The sequence below is a fragment of the Enhydra lutris genome, unplaced genomic scaffold (genome assembly GCF_002288905.1).
Source record: "Enhydra lutris kenyoni isolate GAN:26980312 unplaced genomic scaffold, ASM228890v2 scaffoldscaffold10, whole genome shotgun sequence".
Classification (NCBI taxonomy): Eukaryota; Metazoa; Chordata; class Mammalia; order Carnivora; family Mustelidae; genus Enhydra; species Enhydra lutris.
Genome location: NW_019154094.1, coordinates 5,434,877 through 5,449,682, shown reverse-complemented (window position 1 = coordinate 5,449,682; position 14,806 = coordinate 5,434,877). Strand labels below are relative to the sequence as shown.

The window sequence follows — 14,806 nt, the reverse complement described above, 5'->3', positions numbered from 1 at the left end:
CAGCTCCAGGTCAGGATCCACATTGGACCCCTCTTGTGTCCCCAGCATGGGGCTCAGGCCACAAAGTGGAGGGGACAGGAGGAGAGAGGGGGCAGCTTCCTCCCGGTCTCGATGCCCAGCTGGCCACTGGTGCCTCTCCCTCCAGCTCGTCCCAGTTCAGGCTGGGGGCATACATAGTTAGGGGAGGGAGCTCCTGCTTGGCCAGTGCTGCCCGCCAGCCTGTCACAGTGCGTCACCCTCTGCGTATATGCTCCAGGGACAGGGCACCCTGAGGGATCATCTCAGGCCACTCAGGTACAAGAAGGCACTCAGCTTTATTTACACATCCGTCGCAGGCCACCAAGGCTGCTCGCCCCAGCTCAGGAACCATGGTGTCTCCTCAGTTTCCAGGCCCAGACGTGTGCACCTCCACGGAGGTTAGCCACCATCGGGAAATCCCTCTGTATGTCCCCTCCCCGAGAAGTCAGCCTTGGGGTGAGGGCTGTGGGCCTCCCCGACTCTGGTCAGCAGTGACTCCCTGAGGCGCACCGTTGAGGTGGTAGAAGAGGGAGCTGGATGCTGTTCTGCACAACGGGCGGAAGGCTGCCTGCTGCCTTGGCGCCCCTGACTGTCCCCTGCGGTGACCCTGGCAGGGGGGGACCCTGACGACTCCCACAATGCTCCCCTCGGCTTCTCTGGGACTCCCTGGATTCTCCCAGATGGGGCCCTGCTACCAGCTTTCTTCCGTTCTCCCTTTAGCCCGCAGGTCTCAGCCTTCTGCACCCCGACCCACCCCTGAACCCCCCCCAGCCCCGAGTCCCCAGGCCTCACACTTGGCCTCCCAGCAGCCTCAGGTCCAGTGCAGCTGCCTGGCATGTGGGGCTGGAGTTCCCCTGCTTCCAGATGGGCATTCTAGTCACCTCCCCGGCCAGGACCCCGGCTGGGCCTGGGCAAGCTCCCTGGCTACCAGGGCTGCTGTCTGGAGAAGGCTGAGAGCCTTGGCTCAGCTTCCCCCAGTGACCCTCTTCTCCCCCGCGGCCAGCCTGGCTGTGGCGTCACACTCCAGCCCCTCCAGTTCTGCCGTCTCCTTCTAAGAGGCAAGCCATGTCCCGTCAGCCCCGTAGAGCCACTGCTGTTCCTGGCAGTAGGGACAGAGGCATGTCTGGGTGGGTGCAAGGCCACCCCACTCCGGATCTGCAGGGGGACAGTGGCCCAAGACCACCTTTGCTGAGTGGCCACGTGGGTGGGGTGAAAGGAGCGGAGTCCAGGCTGGGAGGCAGGATGCTAGGTGCAGTCCGGCCCCTGCCCCCCAGTGGGCTGTCAGGATGGGGCCTCAGCGGGCCCCTCGGAGCCAAGAAAGGGTGTTCTGCAATCTCTCTAGTCCATGGATGTGCTGGGAGTCCAAGATGCCTGGACCCTGGCCAGAACTTGAGCCCCAGGGCTAGCCAGCCTGGGCTGCCACCTCCAGGAAGCCCTCCTCATTTCTCCCCTTTCTTCTTCTTGGCTTCATTCTTCTCATCCTCCTCTACCTTGATGGCCACGGTGTCCACACTGTCCTTCTTCTTCTTCTTCTTCTTATCCTCTGTGGGGTAGAAGAGGAGAAGGGGCAGGGGTGAGGCGGGGGGGGTGGTCATAGGACCCACACCAGAGCCCCCCCACAGCCAGCCCTTCACTTCTTCCTTCCAGACCTCTCCCACCTGCACAAGAGCTCCTTGTGTTACCTGCCTCCCTCGGGCCCATTTGTGCACTCTGGTCTCCAGGGACCAGAACCTCATGCTGGGGGAGGGGAGGAGCAGGGCCACTCTCGGTGGCAGGACTGAGAAAGGGGCTGGTTCAGGCAGGACAGGTGGCGAGGGGGTGGGGTTGGGGGACCCCTGCCTGCTCACCTCCGGGGATCTCCGTGAGCTCGTTGAGGGGGGGCACCGTCTCCAGTTTGTCCGTGTACATCTTGGCGGCCTTCCGCTGCAAGTAGCGGGCTTCAATCTCCTTCCGGGTCCGGGGCACGCGGCAGTTGAAGATGCAGCACAGAGTGATGACTGTAGCAGGGGTGGGGGGCGGGGGTGGACAGAGCAGGCTTGGCCAAGGCTGGAGCTCAGACATCCCAGGAACGGTCCCCACATTTCAGACCTGCCCTCACCTGCCTACGTGCATCTCACCCAGCAATCGCTGGCAGAAGGCTCTGCGTTTGCACGAGATCCCTGTAGACTCTGGGATTCTTCCTGAGATCTCTTCTCCTGAGCGGGGCCGACTTCAGAGAGTCACGCAGGGACCCGCTCTCCGAAGGGCCTGGCGCTGGGCTTAATGGGCTGCTGTCGCTGTTCTTAACAATTTCTGAACAAGGGGGTCTCGTACTTTTTGCACTGGCCTCTAAGTCCTGTTGCTGATCTCGCTTTCTGACTAGATCGGGGCCCCTGGAGGACAGGGCAGAGGCCTGCACAGTGACTCAAACAACAGTCACCCAGATGCTGGCCTGTGTTCCCACCCAGGCCTCTCAACTCCTGGTGCTTCCTCTCCAGGCTCCTGAGAGGACCTCAGACACTGAAGGACGGGGCCATGTCTTCCTCAACCTCCCTGAGGACAAGACTGGGCTTCTCCTGGCCACGAGGGTCCCCCAGAGGGCACAGACCCTGCCCTGGGGCGTTTACGCAGATAGTTATTCCAGGAGCGGTTTTCCGGCTGAAGGCAGCTGTGCCCACGCGAGCTGGGCCAAGGAATGGAGCTGGCCTGTCTAGTGATGGGCAGGGCTGGGCACGGCTGCCAGGACCTGGCTGGACTGAGTTTGTTTTTCTAAGGCCCCACAGTCTGACCACCCTGGCCCCGGCCTCAGGGGAGGGGACCGGGCTGCTGCTTATTATAAATCGGATGACAGGACATAACTTCCTGGCAGACTCCTGGGGGTAGGATGGCCAAGCAGGACAAGCCAGGCCTATTTTAAGGAAGATGGATTAGACCGATGTAGCCGGGGCTGGAGCACCCTTTGGGGTCAACTTACGCAACCCCTTCAGCCAAATCTTGTGGCCCCACTAAGTCTCCCCCAGATTCACAGAATGAGAAAAAAAATGAATGAATGAATGAATGCATGAGATGCTCTCAAATCCTTTGCTCCTGAGGACAACCAGATTCCCGAATGGATGGACAGCGGAGCTGACAATAATCAGGATCTCTGGGGGACTGCACGAGACCCCAGCAGTAGGTCTGACTGCACAGGGCTGTCCAGGGGCATGTGCTTCTCCTGGCACCTTGGATAAGCCTTTCTTATCCCTTCGAAGCTGGGTTCTAGTCTTCTCCAGGCCCCAGTGTGTATGCCCACAGCCCTGATCCTGCTGGCTTGGGCCACCCCTTCCAGCCACCCGCTGGGCACGTCCTCTCACGTGCTTGCTCAGGCTCTCCCCAGAGGCTGGTCCCAGGCCCCGCAAAGCCTGGGCTCCAAAGGGAGCTCAGCTATTGGCACCTGGCTCAGGGCTCAGACGCCGCCCATCGTTCCAGGCCTGCCCCACCCAGCCTGGCCTGGTCATTTCTCGTAAAAGAAGGAAAAACACAATGTGCCTTGGATGGAGTTCCAGGGCCCCAACAGGGGCTTGCAATGTGAGTCCCCAGGCTGGAGAGACCTCCCAGGGCACCCCCATCCAAACCCAGCCCCTCTGCTCAAGGTTCTGGGGTGACACGCCACCAACAGCGGTGCCACTAGGCCCAAGCTGACTGGGAGTCAGGAAAGATGCTTCATCCCCAGGAGATGGGGCTAGGCCATCTCTGCTCCCTAGAGCCTGGCACAGAAGGTGACAACGAGTAGAGACCAGCTGCTCAGAGGCCTTTGGGACTCTCCCTTACCCTTTTCTAAGAAATAGGGTGGGGTGTAGGAGCTGGTCTACATGCTTCACGTCCAAGCTCCTCTTTGGGTCTGACATTGCAACCTCCTTGTGTGGCCCTAGGCACCTCCTCTGTCTGGGGCCGAGCAGGGCCCGGAGAGGATAGCCTGTGGTGTCCTCACTCCTACTCCCTGGAGTACCCCAGAACAGCTCCCTTGACCTGCACCCTACACTGCTCCAGCAGGCAGATGCCTCCCGGAATCCTGCCTCTTGGTGCTGGGGTGCAGGTGTGGGGTGGCGGACGGGGCCATGGTTTCCCCTCTGGATACCTGGGCTGGGGCCGCAGCCACAGCTGGCTGTCCGCAGGGCCTCCACGGAGAGGACTCAGTAGTTCTTGCCTTGGCCGGGAATGAAATGTAGCCTCTTGCTCGGCTCCCACTCCCACCCCAGCCGTGAAGAAATGGTGATGGTGGGGTGTGGATTATTTTCCCACAAGGAGGGCCTTCCTGGTGCCAGGAGAAGCACATGCAAATCAGATGTCTTTGTCTCCCTTGGAGTCCTTACTTCTGGGTGGGCCCTCTGCCGGGACGCTGCCCTCCAGGGGACTTCATCCTGGGGCAGCTCCAGCTAGAACTTAAATGACATTTTCGCTGGCCAGACCCAGGGTGCAGTCAGCAAAAATCCTATAGCGGAGATCTGAGACTTTGTGTCGGGGGCATTTCCTCCCACCTCTGCTTACACTGTCCTCTCTGCCTGGAATGCTTTTCCACTTGCCCACCTGGCAAAACTATGCATTCTCTCACTGATGCGCAGCTAAGAGACCCTTCTCCATGAAGCTTGTGTAGGGGGAGTGGGTTTTCTTTCTCTTCCTTGCCTGCGTCTCCTCCGATCCATGGTGTATGGAAAGTGTTGTCAGACTCTATGTTGTACCCTGGCGGCCTCCCCCTTCCGTTGGCCTTTCTCTGCCCCTCTTTCCCCAGCGGCAGACCCCCTACTCTGGAAGGGCCGAAGGGAGCATGCCAAGCCCATTTCTGTTGTGAGTTCGCATCCAACAACTCCCAGTCCCGGGAGAGGAGGGGTCTCCTGCTTTTAATTGAGGGGGGGTGTGAGTCATTCCAGGGGAGTGGGAGTTGACACGGCACGGTTTCCAGCCCGGGAGCCACATCTGCCGGGCGTCTGGGGAGCCTCTAGGCTGAGCCGCAGCCAAGGATGGCCTTGCTGGGGCCTCTGGGTGTGGGCCCTTTAAGCAAGCCCAACTGCAGGAAAAGCATCGGGAGGCCAGCGATAGGGAAAAATGACACGTCCTCATCCTGGTTCAGTGGAGTCCCCTGTAATTACCGTAATTGCCGTGTGGCTGTGTCCCAGCCGGGCAGAATACTTCAGGTCACCACCAGCCTGTCAGCCCTCCACAGGGACTCTGTGTAGACCAGGAGATGCCAGAAACCACAGTGGGCCTCCTGCGGGCGACTGCCCGGAATTGCTGCTCTGAGCCCCCAGGGGGTGGTGCTGGTAGGGATGGGGGTGGGGACAGGGGGTGCTGGGCTTCTGCAGTGGCGTGGGAGGGGGCGGAGAGCGGCTACTCACTGATGGACAACACGAAGAGCGAGAAGATGCCCACCACGTGCCAGAGGCGCATGTCCCAGAACACCACCGTCTCCTTGGTCAGCGGGGGTGGCTTGGGCTTGGGCGGGGCCGTGCTGGGCTGCAGGTCGGGAGAGAGGGAAGTGAAGCCAGGCAGAGACCAGGGGCTGGGGCTGGGCTGGGGCTGGGCCTGGGCGGAGAGAGGCCCAGGTTTCAGTAAGGACTCAGCCCGAGTATTCCAGAATCATCTAGAATCAGGTGTCTTAGACAGTCACAGCCAACGCCCTGGACCTTGGGAGGTTCCAGGTTTAGAGCGAGAGAAGAAAGCAGAGCCCCAGAACCATGGAGCCAGTGACCTGGAGTACCAGGGTGCCTGAGGACACCAAGGCCTAAAGGGGCAAAGGTGGATGGCTTGTCCCAATCAGGTTCAAGTCCCCTTCAGGCAGACTGCTAGTCTCGCCTCCTGCTCCAGTCCGGGGCCCCATAGGCAAATGGGGTCTCAGGACCAAGGCCAGAGACAAGGCGAGGCCAGTACTGTCCTGGGGGACTTTGCTTCCAGGCATCCTCAGTGTGGGGTGGGGTGTGGAGCTGGACCCAGGTCCCGTGGCTTTGCTTCCTGGCCAGGACCCCCACTGGGTGACCTCAACATCTGCCTCTCCTGCCAGAGTCCTCTTCTGACTATGGGCTAGGCCGGAGCCCTCCCAGGACAGGACAAGAGAAATAGTCTGCAAGCCGGCAGCGACACCTAGAGGCCAAGCATTGTAAGCATGGCTGGAACATCCCACCTTCCCAGTGGGATCCCACCTTGCTCTGGGAGTCTAGGAGACACAGCCCTGCCCTGGGGGACTGAGGGAACAAGACCCTGCCCAGTGGGTCTGGGCAGGACCTGTCCCTAACCTGAGGGGCTGAGAGGGCTATGACCCTATCTCTGTCACCAAATTAGGCTGAGGGATGTGGGCCATGGAGAGGGGGGGAGATTGGGGGCGGGTGGGATTGGTTAAGGCTCAGAGGGAGAGAGGACACTGGGGCATCTGTGGACTTCGCTGTCTCCTGACTAACTGAATCAGGACCTGCAGTCTCCTCTGGCTCTCTAGGAAGGAAAGGCAGCTCGAAGCTCAACCATCCATCTGGTCTTTCCCCTGGTCCATGAGCATGGGCTGTGCGCCTACCACAAGCCAGGAGCTTCCTCATCTCAACAACACCGCCCTTCAGCACGTCCCAGGTAACCTGTGAGCTTGGGATTGGTGATTCCCCAGCACTTTTCCCTGGGTCAGGGTAAACTTGTTACCTCTAAGCCTCAATTTCTCCATCTGTAACTTGAGTCAGGTGGTTCCTGGGCTCTCTGGGAAGCTCTCTCTACCCAATCAGAGTGGTAATGATGAGGAGAAGATACCCTTCCTCAGCATCATCCTGGGGGCCTGGATCCATTTGTAGGGTGAGACACATGTATGTGGGGTCAGGCACCTCTGTGGGTTCAGGGCACATGTGTGTAGGTACAAGGCATGCGTGCTGTGGGGGGTATGCATCTGTGGTCAGTCATAGGTCTGTAGAGTCAGGGCCAGGTTCTGGGCAGTGGCTGGCTTCCCGATTCTAAGGCTCAGTGTGTTTGGTGCAGATGGGCTGTATGGCTGGAAGGTTCTGAGGTCCAGAAACGAGATCTCAGATTCTGAGCCCGGGTAGCTGAGAGCCCACTTCTGACACCTTCTCATTCTAGCCTTGTTCCGGGCGGAATTGAGCTTCTAATCTCACCCTGATAGGGATCTTGGGTAGAAGGTAATAGGCAAGAGTCGGCCATCTCTGTGGTGGGCACTGCAGAAGGTCTAAACCTAAAGCTTGGGAGCCCCAGGCTCCAGCAGCTGGAGAATGATGCCTGGAGGGGCTGTTGTGGGTGGTGTTGCGGACTCCCGCCCTACCCATCTTTCTGGTGCTTGCCTGGATCCCCTGGGCTCAGCCAGGCCCTTGTTCAGGCTGTAGGCAAATGGCAGGCAGATGGACTGCAAATGCAATTTCCCTTGATGAGCGGGGAGAAGATGAGCTACCGGGGGCTGAGGGGAAGAGTCCTTGGCTCAGAACTGACACGACCGCCACCCTCCACCTTCTCCCGCACCCAGGCCATCTCAGTTTCTGCACCCAAGGCCTTGGGGCAGCCAAGAAGGGGTCCAGGTACACTCTGTGTGACTCAGGCCAGCCTGGCTCCCCTTACAGGGACACTGGAGCTGACACCTGACTCCAGCCCAGTCTTTTGATCACACCCCCTGGTCAGGAGCATGGACAGGCTTAGTATTGGGGAACGCGGCTCTGTCTTCTTGTCCCTCGGACCCTCAGGTTCAGGGCTGTGTCCTCTTAGGTCCTCAGGATAAGACTCTGTTCTCCCTCTCCCATCCTGTCCCCTGGCACCTGCTCCCAAGGGCTCTCCTGGACGCCTCACTGTTTCTTGTCCTTTCTCTCTGCTCTCTCCTCTCTGCCCCTTGCACAGGCTCCGAATCCTGCTCCTCCTTGGCCCTGCCTCTTGGGCCTTTCCATCTGGCCTCATGTTTCAGAATTCTCGTTCTGGTCTGCCTATTTGGCTCCCCTTCATGGCTCAGCAGGAATTGGGGACAGAGGGGACAGGGAGGCTGCAATGGTCCCCACTCTTCCCCTCCCAGCCCTTTCTGGCCCCAGCCATGCTCCTGGCCATCCACCCCACCCATCCTCCTCACCTTACTGGGCTATCTCAGCAGTGCCCCCAGCTCCCCCAACTACATGCCCTCTTCCGGTTTGTCCTCCTCCTTCCACACCAAAACTCATCCACGACTCTTCCCTGCTCAGAGACCTTTGCTGGCTCTCCATGATCACCATGACCAAGTAAGACCCCCTGAGCCCTGGGTCCCGCCCTGCCTGTACCTCCCCTCTGGGGCCGAGTGCTCCACATGGGAGCTGAACTCAACACAGGGCTCCTCTGTAAACGGTCTCGGTCTCGTTGTCTCCCTGACCCCACCCTCCAGCTTGGAAAGCCCTCACGCTCCCAAGGCTATGACACCCCCATCAGCAGAAGCTTTTTCCTCCAGCAGACCCTAAGATCAGGGACTAGATCTAAGCAGACCCTAAGATCAGGAACTAAGATCAGGGACTAGATCTAAGCAGACCCTAAGCTCAGGGACTAAAATCAGGGACTAGATCTCCCCTATCAGATTAGAGGTCACTGACACCAAGGACTCTGTCTCCCCCACCCCTCCCTGGCCCTCATTAGACCAAAGGCAAGAGGGTAAGGGCTGACTGAGCATAGCTGTATCCCTGGACTGGGAATCCATATGATCAGAGTGAGTCTCCCCCACCAGACTGAAATCTGGGGCTGTACCCTCCCATCAGGGACCCTAAGTTTGGGGGCTGAGTCTCCTGGACAGCCTGGAAGCGCAGGGGACAGGGCAGTGTCACCCCATGATCCAGGTCTGCGAGGGCAGTTGGAAGGGAAAAAGCCAGCTCCCAGGCAGAAGGGCTTTCCCTAAGCCTCTGCTGGCGGGCCACCGCCTCCCTGGCCCTTCCGCGTCGCCACGCCTCACCTCTACCAGCTGCCCGGCGACCCTAGCGAGGCAGAGCCCCAGCGCCCAGAGGGGCCCCGCGCCCCGTCGCCGCCTCGCCATCTTCGCGCCCGCAGCTCCGCGCCCGCGGCCGCAGGTGGGGGGAGCCGGTCGCGCGGGGCCAGGCGCGGTTGGCCCGGTGACCGCCCCGCCAGCCGGCGCTCGCGGCGGCGATCTGGTCGCAGGCCGCGAGTGGGCATCATTTATTCATCGTTGGTGTCTGGTTCCCGTGCTGCCCGCCCAGGGCCCGCCCCCCATCCCCTGGGGGATAAGAGTCTGGATCCCCCTCCCCTAACCTCACCCAGCCCGCCCGAGGGGTGGGAGCGGGTGGGAGGAGGAGGATGGGCTGGGGGCGGGTCCTTGAACTACAGGTCCCACCCCCACCCCACCCCACCCCACCCCTGCCCCAGTCGGGCCTCAGTTTCTCCATCTGGGGCAAGGGGAGGGGCTAACATCTGCTGATCTAGGAGGCCCTTCCCAGTCTGACGTTTTGAATTTGAAAAACCCTACTGGACCCAGGCTGGTGATGGTAGTTTGGGTGGGGGGGGGGGTGTTGGAGGGGTGGTAAGTGGGGGGGGAGGTGGGGGGGGTTGGCAGGCAGGTTGCCATAGGGACGGGCGCTCAGGGATGTCCTGGGCTTTCTGGGCTGGCTTCCTGCCCAGAAACGGGTCTGGTCACTCTGGACACCATAGCTAGAGAGGGGGATGGGGACCTGGGGATGGTATGGTCAGCACTCTAGTTGTGGGTACTATGGAAGGTTCCTGAAGAGCCAGCATCTGCTGCCCCACGAGACAGTGAAGGCTCCACCTGGAAGGGCTGGAGGACCATTTCCTAACTCTGGCTGACCCTGAGCCTCTGCCACAGTCTGAGCCCCCATTGTCACTCCAGTCTGAGGCATGATCCTGACCTCACACTCAACCTGGCCCACATGTTCTCTGGTCGTCAACTCACGATGAGCCTTGACAACCCAGGGATGGAGGGAGGGTGGGTCTGAGGAGCTGTAGAGACCACAGGGGCTCTGAAGGAGGAGGAGGGAGGTCTGGGGTGGGGAGACTTCTCTGGTCCATCCTTCCTCTTCTTCCCTTTCCTACTTCCCTCCCTCCCTCCCTCCCTCCTCCCTCCTTTCCTTCTTCCCTTCCTTTCTTCCTTCCTCCCTTCCTCCCATCCTCCTCTCTCCTTTTTTTCCATTGTTATTTATCTTGTGCTTTCAGAGTGCTGGAGAACCAGCCAGCTGTTGGACCCTACATTCTTCATCACCATAGACAGGGGAGAAGGCTGAGGGGCTTCGAGCATTGGGTCCGCCCTCAGAACTAGGGACCTTGTAGCTACAGAGCATAGAGATGCAGCAGATGGGCGAGGACCAAGGCGAGTGACAGCAGAGAGCAGAGGGCCAGCTGTGGACACCCACAGGGGACAGGTCTGGGAGATCACAAGGCAGGCAGAAACAGAAGAGCCACTGGCAAAGGACAGCTGGCTCAAGGGATCCTTGCCAGTGGGGTGGCCAAGGCTGAGGGCTGGGTGGACTGGGCCACCCCATCCTCCCCATGCTCGCCCAAGCCAGGCAAACAGGAATTCTACTAAGGCTCAAGTCACTTGCTAAAGTTCCCACTTCCTCACGCCATCTGTCATAGGTCAGGCTAGGGAAAGTCACACCCTCCAGGGAGGGAGGGTCAGCCTTGGGACATAGGATCAGAGAGGCCTTGGCTGGAGTGGGCTGAGGTTAGTGGGCCTGACAGTGGCATTGGGGAAGCCATTACTCCTCTCTACTTTGAATTCCTCATCTGTGGAATGGAAAGGATAAGACTGTATCAAGGGGCTGTTGGGACCATGATATTGAACTAAGGATTACGGGAGCGCTGAGCATAGGATGGCTCAGCCCAGGAGAGGTATTTCCCTCAAAGTTCAGTCTTTCCATCCAAGAAGTAGGGCAAGCTCAGTGAAGAAATCTGAAAGGGAATATAATCATGTGTGTTCCTACTGTCCCCTGAGATAGCCATTGTTCCACATGGGTTCCATTTCTTTGCAGGCTTTTTTTTTTCACCCAGAGCTTTTACCCAGCCCGACAATCCTAGACCCACATGTCCCCCAAAGGCACTGTCAAATACTGTCGCATAGGCTTTGAAGTCAAACTGACTTTAAAAAAACAGGGAGTCCTGAAACAGGACAGTTTTAAGCTTTTATAACCTGAGAAGTATGAAGCTGCAAATTTACAAGAAACACAGTTCAGAAGTTTATTCAAATTTCCTCTTTTTGCCCTGTAGAGATGGCAAAAGTTGATGAAAGTTTGTAGCTTTATACTTTATAACATCTAAAGTTAGTAAAGCTTAAAACTAAGACTCCAGGGTCATGGTCATCTTGATGGCTGTGAGACCTCAGTGGGCAACTAACCTCTCTGAGCTTCAATCCCTCATCTGTAAAATGGGTTACAGCAGTATCATGACCCCTGCACGTCGCAAGCCTTTGGGCCATGCTAGTCATTCTGTTGTGGTTATTGTGTGGAAAGGCAGTGTGATATCACACAGTAGTAAAACCCAGCAGCATTGGGGGTCCTGGGAGGCTCAGTCGTTAAGCGTCTGCCTTCGGCTCAGGTCATGATCTCAGGGTCCTGGGATTGAGCCCCGCATTGGGCTCCCTGCTCAGTGGGGAGTCTACTTCTCCCTCTCTCTCCTCCCCTGCTTGTGTTTCCTCTCTCACTGTTTCTGTTAAATAAACAAAATCTTTAAAGAAAAAGAAAAAACCCAGCAGCACCTCACTCAATGCCTGTCAAATATTTGCATTTTCCCCAGTTCTCCAAAATGTGAAACACCACGGTGAAAGAAACACCCGAAAAGCTAAAAAGGCTTTTCTATCTTGGAAGGCTCTTCTTCCTCTCCTCCGTGTACTTATGAGGAATTGAAGGCCGGAGAGGGGTTGTGCCCTCCGTCAGGTCACACAGGAACAGAGGACTCAGACTCAGTCTCTGTGGCCCCTGACCCAGGCTCTGCCCCTGCCCAGTACTATTTCTAGTCCTTCCCAGGATCCCCCTGCACCCTACCGCCAACAGGGCCCATCAAGTCTGGGTTGGCAGAAGTCTAGACCCTCAGGCTCCCCAGCCAGGCTCCCCTGGAAGACAAGTGTCCCCACTCCATGCATGGTGGCATGAAGCCTGGCCCACAGAATCCTGTTTGTCCTTTGTGTGCTTTTTTAAGCTTCTGTGGATTTCCGGTGGGGACCCAGTCCCGTCTCCTGGGCCTCTGGGTTGGAGGCCATGGGCAGAGTCAATTGATGGTGGCCAGGGGAAACTGTGACAGCTCCTTCTTGGGGCCAGAAATGCCAGGGCTCGAGGCTCAGCTCTGGTGAAGCAGAGGCTTGGAACTGGTATCTTCCTGGCCACAGAGCCAGGCTGGGAACTGAGATATCTTGGACTTAGCCTGGGCTGGGGGTGGTGGGGGTGAGGTCAGGTGGGGGTGGGGAACAGGGCCAGCTAGGCCTGTGACACAGTGGCTGGGGCCTGCTGGGTGCTGGCCATCTCTGACTTTGTTCGCCCCAGGCCTGGCCCAGAATAACTCTGGGGCTGGGCTTGGACCTGGTGAGACCTTGTGTCCCAGGGCACGCATGTACACGGAAGTGCAGGCACACTCTGCACTCGCCTTTCTGCAGATCTGAGTGTGAGTCTTCGTGTGTATTGCATGATGCAGTGTGTAAGTCTGTGTCCATGGGGATGGGCACGTGGTCCACATGGACCCACACACAGGGCTGCCTCCTGAAATGTGCTACATGGGAGTCCTGCCAGTGAGTTCAGTAGTAGATGGGTCTGTGTGGCGCGCTTAAGTGTGCACACCACACATCCCTATGACTGTGGAATCATACATGTGTGCAGGGGGACATGGGAGTGGTGTGCACGGGTGTGTGCTGCTCTGTGGTGGGAGTGGGCATGGGCCCTTGGCCATCTTGTAGGGGACCAAGGGCAGGCAGACCCAGGGAGGTCGTTCTTCGTACACTACTGGGGGCATTACAGATGACTTGGTCCCATCCGAGAGAGAGACAGAGAGGCTTGGCAGGTTTTGCCCCATTTGGCAGACAATAATACCGCGCTTTGCAATGCTGCTGAGGTCACCCAGCCTGGAGGTGGGCAGTGGTGAAGGGAAGACCAGCCCCAGCCTTCCAATTCCCCTAGATGTGGCTGAACAGGAAGTCTGGGCTGCGGGGAGGAAGCGGAGGGGGCCTGTCCCTTCTGCTCCAGCCCAGCTTCCCCCTCAGCTACAGGTACAGATGAGGACACTGAGACCCAAAGAGGGGAAGTGCTGGCCCAGAAACGCCAAACACAAAATCAGCTTCCTCCTGCTCGGGACTCTGTCCTGCCTGTCTTGCTTGTCACGCATGGTGAAAACATGCACTCTTGGACAGCCTTTCGCTCTCTGCATGTGGCTGTGGCCACTCTCCAGCCCTTGACCCTTCCTCCCAAGCCCCAGAAACCCCTTGCCTGACCACCCCCATGTGCCAGGGGACCTGCAGACCCACCCGGACCAAGGAACCCCTTGAACCATCATGAGCCCCCTTCACTGGGGGATCTCTCTTCAGCTTGATAGGATGAGGCATGACCCCCCACCCCTCAGACTTGAGTAGGAGATTGGCGGGCTACCCTTTCTGCTCTTCCACTGCCCACAACCGGTCCTGTTGGCCTCAGTGTTGTCAGCCATGAAAGGGGCAATGACTCCTGTCATCCCCTGGAAGCTGAGTCCCACGGGAATTGATGGGGGTTGGGGGGACTGGCATGGCCCCTGGAGGGGGACCAGACAGCAGACAGCGGGCTCCTTTGTTACAGGCTGAACCTGTCCCCCCACTCTTGGGATTAGGCTTCCACCACCCTTTCCAAGGTCACAGGCTCTGGAGCACACAAGCGCTGGCTTCCCGATCTACTGGACCATGTAGAGACCCAGCAGTTCGGGCAGGGGGATTTCCCTAAGGTCACACAGAAAGGAGTGGAGGCTGGCCGTACACACCTGGCCCAAGGGGCCGCAGGGCAGCCTCGGTTTCCCCCACTCTCGGCTTCAAATTTCTTGTGATTCTTGTGATTCGGTATCGGCGGAGGGGGTCAGGGGCTGCACCCAGGCCCCAGAGCGTCAGAACAGGGGCAAGTGCACCGAGAAGGCTCTGGCAGGACCAGGAAAGCCACGCTGCTTCCCTGACACTGCTTGCTACGCTGGGAGACCTTTCCCCAGGAAAACAGGCTGGCCTGGGCCTGAGTAAGTGAGTGAGTGGGTGTATGTGTGTGTTTCAGGGGGCGGAGGAGTCAGTACCCCTTCTCTCACTCCCATCGGGTCCCAGGAAACTTCGGACCCTGGAGAACTCCAGGTAAAGGCCATAAGAGTAGACCCCTGGCGCGGGCGGACCGACGCCGCGTCCCACCTCCTGCCAGGCGGGCCGGTCGGCGCCAGCTCCAACTTCCACTGGCAACTCCCGGAGGCGGGGCGTGGCGAGGGGCGTGGCGGGCGCCGGGGGCGTGGCGGGGGCGTGGCGGGCGCCGGAACCGGGGCGGGGGGCGGTGGGCGGCGTGTGGGCGGCGTGCGGGCGGCGGGCGGCGAGCCGCCGAGGCAACACTACCCGCTCGGGGTACCGGCACCGCACAGGTAAGGGCGCGGCGGAGGTCGCGCGTCTGTGGCCTGGCTCCTGTGCTCCGCGTTCCCTCACTCCAGGTGGGACCTTCGCCTAGCGCCCCCTTGGCCAGCGCGTCGCCGTCCCTCCACGACTCCTCGGTCCCAGGCGGCACTCACACCGGGGCGGTCCGAGGTTGTCCCAAGGCCCCCTCCGTGCCAGCGGACTTAAGCCTCGTCCTCCCCGCCCCGTGGTCACCCGGCTCGGGTTTAGGGGCAGCGCAGGGACAGCCCCCGCACCCCCGTATGG

At 59.4% G+C, this 14,806-nt stretch overlaps 1 protein-coding gene across 1 annotated transcript; it reads right to left on the bottom strand.

Moving 5' to 3' along the window:
* Positions 1–1,457: 1,457 nt before the first annotated feature.
* On the bottom strand, positions 1,458–8,986 carry LOC111144362 (transmembrane inner ear). The gene is made up of 4 exons (XM_022498630.1): positions 8,906–8,986; positions 5,370–5,487; positions 1,866–2,015; positions 1,458–1,561 (listed from the first exon to the last, which is right to left on the bottom strand). The coding sequence occupies exons 1-4, from the start codon at positions 8,984–8,986 to the stop codon at positions 1,458–1,460; spliced, it is 453 nt and encodes a 150-aa protein (XP_022354338.1).
* Positions 8,987–14,806: the final 5,820 nt, after the last annotated feature.